We start from the raw sequence: 11,068 nt of genomic DNA on the forward strand, positions 1-11,068 counted from the left end.
GTGAGTGTTGCAAAAATGTTACATAACGGGCCTTTAATAGAAATACATTATAACACACGAGCCTGGCATGCATTAACTACATACATCTGCTTTGAGATTAGCGCAACCGGGTATTGAGCGCAGCCAAACGTATGCCAGTTTACCGCGCGCGCACCGTATAAAATCATTTTACGGTGACAAAACCACACATATCACAACAAAATCCGCCATCAAATACAACAAATATATATCTATAGAATACAAAATTATAAATCTTCGTTCAATGACTTCAAAGGATAATTTATATTAAATAGATCTTCCATCTGTGAGGTCTCATTTGGCTGCAGTCTGTTGTTCTTGGTGATATAGGATATTCAGTGCCGAAGAGTGCTAGTGGCGGGGTTGGTTGGTGGTTTCTTCAACGTTTATTCAAGAAATAACCCGTCTTTTCGACACCCAGTGTTTGATCGTGAGTACAAGAAACTCTTGATATCTATAACAGGGAATAATATGGTCCCGGGGTCGCCGTAACCACAACAGTTCGCTGGGTTAGCGTTACAGGTAGAGCTCGCTACGCCCCCCTCCCACCCCTGGTATACAGGTTGATGTCCAACTTTTTTTTGCAGGACATCGTAGGTTCGGCAGCCAAATCTGCGATGCACGAGGGGTGTTAAGGTAGACAGATCATGATTAAAGTACTCTGTTGTCTAGTATTCTCTCCAAATAACTTTATAGAACGGAGTTTGTATCGCTGAAGGGAAGGGGCCCGGGGGGGGGGGCCTTGTTGTTCAGAGTGGTTGCTTTTGCTCACTTGGCAATTCTACAGGGTCACAGGGAAGATTGCTTCCATCATTATAGAATATCGAAAGTTTTAAGCAGGTAACTGTAAACATCAAATCTTATTCGTCCCTTGAATATACCCAAGACTGCCATATTATATTAAACGGTGAATTTATAGGGATCTAATAGTGCAGCATCCGTTTCAGAGGTTAGTACATGCATGCAATCTTCAAGTATCCATAAACATTATGATTACATGTAAGTCAGTAAAATGCCAATGCAAATGAAGAACTTATTGTTGCATGTTATTCTGTTATTTATCCGTACCAGTGGCAGGTCAGCTGCAAAAAGAAACAAAAAAGACACATTTTTTTGAGCACTGAAATATTTTGATTCTTAATCTATCAATGAAGGTTAGACACCCAGGTAAATAAGATACTTGTACTAGTACGTATTCCAGAAATAGTTACTTAAGCAACTGGATGAAACATGTTTGAAAATTTTATCCACCGGCAGTTGCTTGAGTAACTATTTTTGGCATGTTGATTCTTATATACTCTTCGCTATTTCAAAATTCAACAGGCACCATGTAGACAGTGAACTAGTATGGCTTAACATTCCATCCTAAGTACCCCTTCCAGTACCGTGTAAGTGGGGTTGGCGACACAGCCGGGATTCAAACTCTCAACTTCTTGACCAGTGTAGAAAATATGTACACAACAAGTAGTCAAGTAATGAAATGCTGTTGTTTGATTGGTTGTTTCTTATTTTCATTACCTGTTCTTTAGTGGGAGAACCTTCCTTCCTACCAAGACTCTGCACTTAAACATGATCTGAAGGATTCAAGACATAAGGACGAAGAAGGACCACCTTCTTAAAGACTTATCAAAGCTACTTTTGAGATGGGAAGACTTCCTTCATGAGTTGAAAAAAATCCTGAAATGACGAAGACTTAACAGAAATCAAGCCAAAAAGACAAAAAATAAAAGGAAAAACTTATTGAAAAGTTCCTTGGACTTAAAAATATGGGAGGATTTCTTACGTGACCTTCAAAGACACCCAGGGAGAATGGAGAGTCCCCTTCTCAACCTTGAGGGTAGTTTTGACCTTGAGGGGTACGAGCCGCCGATGTCGTTATGGCGGACGGTGGAGGAGCACGTCCCAGCGGGTGAGCTGGAGGAGGTGAAAGGCATTCTGGGAACGACCTTGGTGGAGCAGTGCATGGACCTTCACACAGAGGTCAGTTGGAACTTACAACTTTTTGTACATACAGTATACTGTGAATGTCAATAACAGTTTTTCATATAGAATACAACACGGGGGGGGGGGGTGTACGTAAACAAATTTTAGGTACAGGTACAGGTACACGGGTTAAGGTACAGGTCCGGACCTGAACCTGTACCTAAACTACTTGTTCGGAAAATGCTAGATTTTCAATAAGGAAAAAAGCATGTTTGAACTGGTAAAAACAAAATTTTTGATTGTGCTAGATATTATTTTTATGAAAACACAGATGAAAATTTGACTTGAGCCTTGCAAATGTGTTTTCTGTGCTTTAGAGTGGCTTTAGAGCACTGCCACAGTAATTTCATAGTAATTTAATCTGTCAAAGTGGCCATCCCCTGAGTCAGGTCCAGTACCCATACAGCAGGGTCAGGTATTTTGGACCTGTACCTAATTGATTGTACCCGGTACTGTATCGGTACAGTGTACCGGTAAACAGCTCTAACACGGGGTATTCCGTATCACCAGAGGTTACAGTAACCAGCCTGACCATGGCCTACAGCCGTCGGGCAATTCGACCCACGGGAGGGCTGAGACCGAGGGTGATGTGGAATACACTGTGTTGTATTTTATTTATATGTCATACCCACCCAAGAAAACACACATTTCAATGCAGAATGCACCAGAAGTTGAGAGAGTTTTGTGTCCTCAAACAAAAACATTCTAACCGCAGAATCCGGTATTCAAATTTTCGACAGCGGCACAACCAGTACGCTCGAAATATATTCTCAATTTTCTATGGGAGCCCATGTGATACAACTTACAACCCCGTGTGATACGGAAAATTATCACACGGCCGGTAACACACGTATCGAATGTTTTCGCGGCCCAGGTATGACATCAACCAATGTATCATGTTTCTCTTGCTGTGAGTCTGATTCTACATATCCATCATTCTGTTTTGATGTGAATATTATATCGATTATGAGTTTTTTCTTGAACGCCATAATTCAAGCATTTAGGTACGTATGCTCCTTTTTTGGAAAGTTGTGTTTCAAGTTTGATGTATTTTATGAACTGTACTTTTGACAGAGTCCTAGTAGATGAATGACTTAAAGAAAAAAATTAACTTTGTTTTGGGAAAGGGACATCCACATCCATAGACTGCAGCTATAATTTTTATTTTAAAAGCATATTTGAATATTCATGATGTCTTCCTGACTTGTACAGTATTCCTTTATAAATTAAAATTAATCAAACCTTTGGGATTTTATGAACAAATTGCTTTCTCTTTGTTTACAAGTGAATTAAACAATGGCGTCTGTGTGGCATAGTGGCAGAGCATCCTGCTATGAACCAATGAGACCCAGGTTCAATCCCCAGTGGAGTACCCAGACATGTCCGGACATGCACCCAGACGTTGTGCCCTTGGGAAAGGCACTTAACAAATATTTCCCATGTCCTACGCCCAGCAGTAGGGTTTGGGTTGGCGTTAGGAAGGGCATCCAGCCGTAAAAACTCTTGCTACAAAAAAGAATTGCACTTGATGAGGAGTTCTGGGGCCCCCATCCATGTGCAAGCACGTCCAACCCCCATATGATGGGGAACAAAAAGACGTAAAATTGGAGAGAGAGAGAGAGAGAGAATGACATATGTCTGAATTTTACCCAAAAGAATCCTATGTCTAGCTATGGCTAATCTGACTATAGTACAGTAATTTCACAAGAATTACTACATTGTGTTTGAAATTTTGATTGACACCTGTCATCAGGTGAGGACTCTACTGGAGATCTGGCAGGACTATCGTGACGACACGGATCAGCTGATCCGGGCGGGATCAAGCGGGAGATCCAGTCTGGGATCTGGTCGCCTCCCCGAGCCGCCGCGCCAGCGGGAACTGATTGTGGATGAGATAAAGTTCCTGCTGCAGAACCTGAAGGAACGCGCCAACTCCGAGGGGAGGTAAGCAAGTTTTGAGTTTAAGTTTTAGGTTTTTTATTCAACCTGCGGTCAAGGAGGTTAAGATATTAAAGGCAGGCTAAACTTAATTTCGTAAAGCATACTGCAGTATGTTAAATATACCACTAAGACCAGTTCTGACTTGTTTTACACTAGTCCATCATAGATTAGCGTTTTTACAATATTTGAAATTCGCGGTGTGGTGATGTAATACTGGCGATGTCCAAAGACCTTTGACCTTCGTGACTTCAGATTCCGAGTCGGCCACACCTGCACCATAGGAATTACTCCAGACGCCATTCCTCCGACTCGGAATCTGACGTCACAAAGGTCAAAGGGCTTTGGACATCGCCAGTATTACATCACCACACCGCGAATTTCAAATGTTGTAAAAACGCTTATCTATGATGGACTAGTGTTAAACAAGTCAGAACTGGTCTTAGTGGTATATTTAACATACTGCAGAATGCTTTACGAAATTAAGTTTAGCCTGCCTTTAGATAAATATTAACCTCCTTGCTGTGATATACAAACATTTAACATACTCTAAGGTTCTCTGCCCTAACATGTAAAGTAGAGTAATTATAACAAACTTTAAGATGAGCTAGAGTTCCATGACCTCATATCTTCGCCAAATGATATCGCCAAACACAAAAACATTCAAAGTCTACTGCAGTACTGTTGGAATAAGCAAGGTGAACGATTTTTAAATTTGACCTTCCTTTGCACAACCACTACACACTGACCAAAATGAAGATTCATCAAAGGTTTCTCGAGTTATGCTCTTGACATGCATACAGACCCACCCAACAGCTGGACTTACCGAAACATAATCTTCTTGGCAAAGATAATGATACATCATAAGAATACTAGACAGTAGAAAGGCAAAATAAATGTGGAGTCATCTTTGTAAAAAAAGTCAAAAAAGCTTTTCAAGGCTTCAATTTTTCCATTTGCATAACACATAACAAAAAGCAGTGTACTACTAAAAGTCAGATGAATTGTATTTTCTGTTTCAGGAATGTACAGGACTTGTTATCAAAACACAACCCAGGAGTTATCCAGTATGCACTTACTGATAAAGGTAAGGGTGAGATAATGAACTAAGGACTATTATATATAGTAGAGTAAGAATAGATATAAGAGTCATTAAGAAGGAGACAAAGTACTTTCATGAATATGAATGATAAAAAGGCAAATTTGTATTTATTGTGACACTTTTTCTGATATTGATGTTATCAAAGTTGTGCTATTCAAGTAAAGAACTGTGCATATACTTGTTCATGTACACTATTGTACAGTGGATTGAGACAAGTTCTTTTGATAGAATTATATTTATGTATTTGATAAATATTTGTTTCAATGCATGTTATTATTACAGCACGAGTAAGTTGTGAGCTTATACTTGTCTGTGAAAATAAGCTTGAGTTCAAACAAGTATGCTTTGAGCTGTTCATATATTATGATAAGTATGGTTGAATCTGGAGGACTTAGACCTGTGAATTTGCATGACATTGTATATGATGTGCTCATACATATGTATGACAATATTTGGCAGATCTAGAGCAGATAACAATACTTATGTCCTACTCCTTAAGTCACACCAGTGTTAATACTGTAGATGCAGAAATGCTCGCGGCGGTTTCATATTTGTATGTTTGCAGTTTTGCAGCAAACTCTTCACTGCGAAATAAAACCACAGCGAAACTGTCTTGCCCTCCTATCCTCTTGTCTATTATTGTCTCAAATGTGAACTTAAAATCACTGCAAATACTTCATTTTCTCCCTGCCGCGAAATCAAAACCATGTAAACTTAACTTGTCTTAATTGCATTACTGTACTATAGTAGCTGACTTCATTGAGTATTTTGATATGATAATTTGGCAAATTTAGTTACTCTATTAACAACATTTTGTGTCGGCTTGCAGCCACTGGCCATGGCAGCCGACCTTCGACCTCTGGGAGTCGCCCTTCGTCCGCCCGCAGCAGCAGGAGTGGCAGGGAGACGCCCCTCAGGCGTACAGCAACGCCCTCTAGTGATGATGAAAGGTAAGGCAGTTGCAAACAAAAGCCCTTCCAGTATTACATTTTATGAAGAAGAAGAACTTTATTGCACGACAATTGTACATGGTACATTTTATGTACATATTATTTTATGTTTCTTATGTATAAAACTACATTATTGTAACAGTTAATATGTGATTCAGTTAAATATTCGAAAAGGAACATAAGAGAGCAAGTGAGGCATAATTCAATTCCTCAGCACCCCCCATAAGAATGACTCGACCATAATCACCAAGTACTGAAATGGACTTTTCCAAGTTGCCCCTTCCTCATTTCAATGTCTATTTGCAATTGAAAATATAAATTACAATGAATTCCTGTTGCTATATCTACACTATATTTGCCTACTGTAGCTATGACTTGTGTTTTGTAGGCAGTGAAATATGATAATGATATCTGCTATGTCTACAGGATGTCTATTTCTTCTGGTATGAGTGACCAGATAGACAGACTACAGGATAACCTGAACGTGTCACGGATAGACCAGGTGGTCGAGCATCTCAGGTAGGGCTAGGTTTACATTGTATTTATTTATTTATTCAGATTTACCACATTTGTGGAAGGATTGACATAACAGGTGAACTATCACCTTTTCAAGGTGTCAACCAAGACCAGACTGTGAGGTTTGGACCATCGCACACCGGAGCATGCCCCTACTCTTTTTCGAAAGGTGTGGTGGGTTCTTTTACGTGCGCGGAATGTGGCTCTAGATCTCCCCAAACATGGGACCTCCATTTTATTTCCTTTCCGAGGGACGTCCCTTACCCTAGATGAGCTAGGTACTCATTTACACCTGGGTGAAGTGAGGAAAGTCGTGTTAAGTGCCTTTCCCAAGGGCACAACGTCGGGACGCATGTTCAGACATGTCTGGGGGCAGGCCGGGTTCGAACTTGGGTCCCCTTGTTTGACAGTCGGATGTTCTAACCATTAGGCCACACGACGCCACTTCACAACAACAATATTTCTCCATAGAAAAATTAGTTCCTGACTTATTGGGATCCAATGTTATATTTGCATGGGTATACTTATATATGTCTTCTATCAAAGGGAAACTAAAGGCTCAAATACTGCAATTTGTTTTGTTTCTGTAGACAAACCCTGGAGCAAGAATGCAGTGTGCTGACACAGGACATCGTCTTCTTACAGGTCTGTATAGAACACATCCTCCTATTAGTGTTATGTTATTGATGCATTTTCTCCCTTTTAGATTTTATAGCGTTACATGTATATTGATTCACAGTAAGAGTTGTATGATTGTATGCCTGTATGATTTATCTTTAACTAATGCAACTATTGTATTTCATCATGTACTTTTGCAGCAAGGTTGGCCCCTTGTAATAGCAATAGCTAGTCAGGCAGCCTTGGCTGCTGTACATTGTACACAGCCAAACAAATAAATAGAAATATAAATAGTGTTATGTTCATCAGGTCTGTATAGAATGACTACTCCCATTGGTGTAATGTTCAGAAGGTCAGTGTATAGAACAGTTCATCCCATTGGTGTAATGTCCATCAGGTCTATGCAACACAGCTCATGTCATTTTTGTAATGTTCATTTTTACAGATCTGTATAAAACTGCTCCCTCTTCCCCGTGGTGTAATGGTCATTACAATTCAAGGCAAACATTTTAAGATTCATAAAAGATGAAAGAAGACATTCAAACAAAACATGATTTGTTGTTCCTTTCCAGAGTTGCTTGGAGGATGAGGCAGACTTCAGGAGTAGAGCCAGTACACCAGTCACAGTAGTGGAACCTTCTCTTGGGGGTATGTACTGTCACATACATTTATCATGTTTGTGTGTGTATGTGTGCGTGTCCCTGTGGCGCAAGCAGTAACGCAATCCCATCTGGATAAAATTTTGTGGATCCTGGGGCCCTAGTTCCTTCCTAGGGGTTGACTCCAGTTCGGACATGTTGTAAGGGATTGCATTCATCATTTTGGATGGTGACGTAAAGCCAGCAGCCCCGTGTATGAGGGAGCTTCTGGCATAAGCCTCAGGCGCCAAAACTCTGCACGTAAAAGAAGCCCAACACACTTATCGAGAAGAGTACATGTAGGAGTGACCCGGTGTGCTTGGCCAAAAACGCGAGCTGTGGCGAGGCCGCATTGCACCGGCACTAGCTACTTGAAAAAGCATCATGCTTCACCTCAATTTGAGAATGACTGCTTTACTTTTACTGTGTGTGTGTTTGTGTATGATATGTATGTAAGTGTGTGTGGTTGTGTTCAAGTGTATGTGCGTGTACAAAGGTATGTAGAATACAACGCAGAGTATTCCGTATCACCCGAGGTTCCAGCCCGACCGCGTAGGCCGGAGGGTGATCCGACCCGCGGCAGGGCGGGGACCGAGGGTGATATGGAATACAACGTGTTGTATTTTATTTATGTCATCATGCCCACCCGAAAAAACACACATTTCAATGCGGAAAGTGCCAAAAGTTGAGAAAATTTTGGGTCCTCGAACACAAAACTGTAACAACATTGATTCTAACCTCTGAATCCGGTATTCGATTTTTTGACGGCAGCGCAATCATGCATTCTAAATATTCTATGGATTCCGAAGTCCGGAACACCCGTATCAGGCCCAGGCATGACATAAATGTGTGTATAACTATATATCAATAATTGCATAGTTGATGGGTTGTGCACAGTAGTATATAGGGCCATCTGACTGTAGCTAGTAGAAATTGTCTTGCAAGTAGTTGTACCAGGCATGGCTGTTGTTTGAATCCACTGTTTCTGGTATACATTTTTGTTTTATGTTTGCTGAAAATGTGTCAAACGTGTAATGTACATGTATAATGTCACTTCTTCTACAGAGCTTAAGACAGAGAGAAGTTTACTTGAGAAGGAACTACAGAACATCAACAGGACAGGCCTTTCCTCAAGGTAGGAACACATGCAACATCAAAAAGATTTCAAAGTCTTTGATAGAAAGTTACAAGGCCTCTGACAAATGCAGTGTTTATCTGTTGAAATCTGCCAAATCCATGTCTGTCCATCTGTGTTTTTTTCTACAATTATCAACATCCTGAATGCTTTGTGAGAATGTCTGTCAATGGCTTTTAAATGTAAATAGCGTGTTAATTTTAAAGGCAACCTAAGCAATATTAGGGCGTTGAAAGTCGTATTTTCGAAATCAATTTTCTAGTGATTTCTATACAACATGTAATTGAATTACAGTATCCCATTGCATATCAACCATCATGGAGCAAAGATGCGATCATGTCGTTGTGGGATAGTGTGGTTGGAACTCGTTGAAAATCTGAGTGTTTGGAGGCCAGCCATTATTTCAAATCTTCCGAACATGCAGATTAGTCCCGAACGCTTCAGGACAATTATTCACATGGTCATGTCTCAATGTACTTGGGCATTGTGAATTTGTGACGTCTTGTGGCGGGAAATTACTGAAAATTGTTGACAGATATGGTTACGACTGGATTCTGGGCTGATTTTCGGGTGGTACCAATGAATGAAATACCCCTTCTGCGACTTGTTTCTGCACTCTTTTTAAACGCCCTAAGTATGAAATAATGATGCAAAATGTGCTTATTTGGGGAGGTAAATGTCAATTTCATATAGATTTCCTTATCCAGAATACTTATCCCCTGAAATTGCTTAGGGAACCTAGCAGTCCTCCCAGGTGATCTTAGTATGTACAATATAATGCACTGGGGCTAGGGCTACGACCATGTACCTTTTAGTGTGTTATTTGTATCTTACGAACAACTTCATCTCATTGTATACAGCCATGTAGATACTGTATTGCAGTGTTGGCTCTGAGTCAGTGCTATTGTTGTCCGACTTGAATTAAATCTAGCAGAGAATTTTGAGTAAGGGATTTAGCTCTCTCTGTCATCCTTGATTGCCTTGGTGTTTCTTAAAGACCATGCTTGTACTATAAAATCACCCAATAAATTCGGCTAACGTAAACTACCAGGGTCAGTCTGCTACTGACTAGTGGTGCGGATCGGTCCGGCCGGACCGGTTCCGGACTTGTAAAACGTTTCGGTCCGAGTCCAAAAAAACCGAAACGCTGAGAACCGGTTTTTGGACTTGTACAAAATAATTAGCACTTATGTACATATGTACATCCTCTGTTTGATCCTTAACTCTCTAAAACCTTCCATAAATCACAAAGTTTGCGATGGAAAAGACGCAAACATTTGTTGTTGGCTTCTGATATGGCCGCTATGGCCGCTATTGCCGAAATCAGGAAGTCTCACAACTCCTCGCGAGATCTGGGTGACGTCAAGGGAACCTAGCGATGTGGTTGGCTTAGCCATGTCATGCCTTGGGGGACTTCCCCAATGGGCCCAGTGGCGGCCTTTGCCTGCAGCCCGGGAACATTGCGTGTCACAGGGTACAGGTCAGGTAAACACAATGCCGGCAGTATGTGAGAAAAATGATCCGGTGTGCCGGGGGCGTCAAAATATATTGCAAGGCTCTTGAGACGCCACCAGAAACAACCCGACATGTAGGTCACCACGCTGATTAGAGAGCATACTAGTACTTTTGTTCTGAATATACACGTTGTTCTGACTGCAGACGTGTTTTTGTGTGAATCTTTCCCTAGTTTAGAGAATTTAGGGGGATTAACAATGGTAACAGCATCAGTCACATAATGTGACGGCAATGTTTGGTGCCGGACCGGACCTTACAAGTCCGGACCTGAACCGAAACCTCTGGACTCGAGTCCGGACCGGAACCGGAACGTGGGTTTCGATCCGCACCACTACTACTGACTGCCGTGGTGTTCACATGGGTGGAGGCCTGGCTAAGAGTAAGACAGTCACCACCACCCAAGATACTCTAAAAAAACTTTTGAAATTTAGAGATAACAGGTAAGGAATTGATGTATGATTATACATGAAGAAGTTATCTTTATGTAACCCAGAATATAAATGACAACACTGGCTAAAATACCATGCTCTGTTTGGTAGTATAGGTAAAGACATTGGCCAGCAGTTCATGTTCAGTTCTGCCTTCTGCCTAAGTTCCACAGAGGTCCAGTCTACACATGTATATAACTGGCTTTTAGAATAACATGTAAGTACCA

The 11,068-nt window shown here is 41.0% G+C and overlaps 1 protein-coding gene across 1 annotated transcript; it reads left to right on the forward strand.

Moving 5' to 3' along the window:
* The first annotated feature begins 371 nt into the window (after positions 1–371).
* On the forward strand, positions 372–7,844 carry LOC136437554 (coiled-coil domain-containing protein 24-like). Its single transcript, XM_066432169.1, has 8 exons — positions 372–448; positions 1,548–1,998; positions 3,755–3,945; positions 4,962–5,026; positions 5,871–5,991; positions 6,418–6,510; positions 7,098–7,152; positions 7,698–7,844. The coding sequence occupies exons 2-8, from the start codon at positions 1,828–1,830 to the stop codon at positions 7,842–7,844; spliced, it is 843 nt and encodes a 280-aa protein (XP_066288266.1). The 5' UTR covers positions 372–448; positions 1,548–1,827.
* The last annotated feature ends 3,224 nt before the right edge of the window (positions 7,845–11,068 follow it).

This window comes from Branchiostoma lanceolatum, chromosome 6 (assembly GCF_035083965.1).
Source record: "Branchiostoma lanceolatum isolate klBraLanc5 chromosome 6, klBraLanc5.hap2, whole genome shotgun sequence".
NCBI lineage: Eukaryota > Metazoa > Chordata > Leptocardii > Amphioxiformes > Branchiostomatidae > Branchiostoma > Branchiostoma lanceolatum.

Excerpts from the sequence above, each read along its gene's own strand:
- LOC136437554 (XM_066432169.1), top strand. The coding sequence starts at position 1,828 with ATGGAGAGTCCCCTTCTCAACCTTGAGGGTAGTTTTGACCTTGAGGGG. Across the intron at positions 5,027-5,870 it reads GTATGCACTTACTGATAAAG|CCACTGGCCATGGCAGCCGA; the intron begins GTAAGGGTGAGA and ends GTCGGCTTGCAG. Across the intron at positions 6,511-7,097 it reads CAGGTGGTCGAGCATCTCAG|ACAAACCCTGGAGCAAGAAT; the intron begins GTAGGGCTAGGT and ends TTGTTTCTGTAG.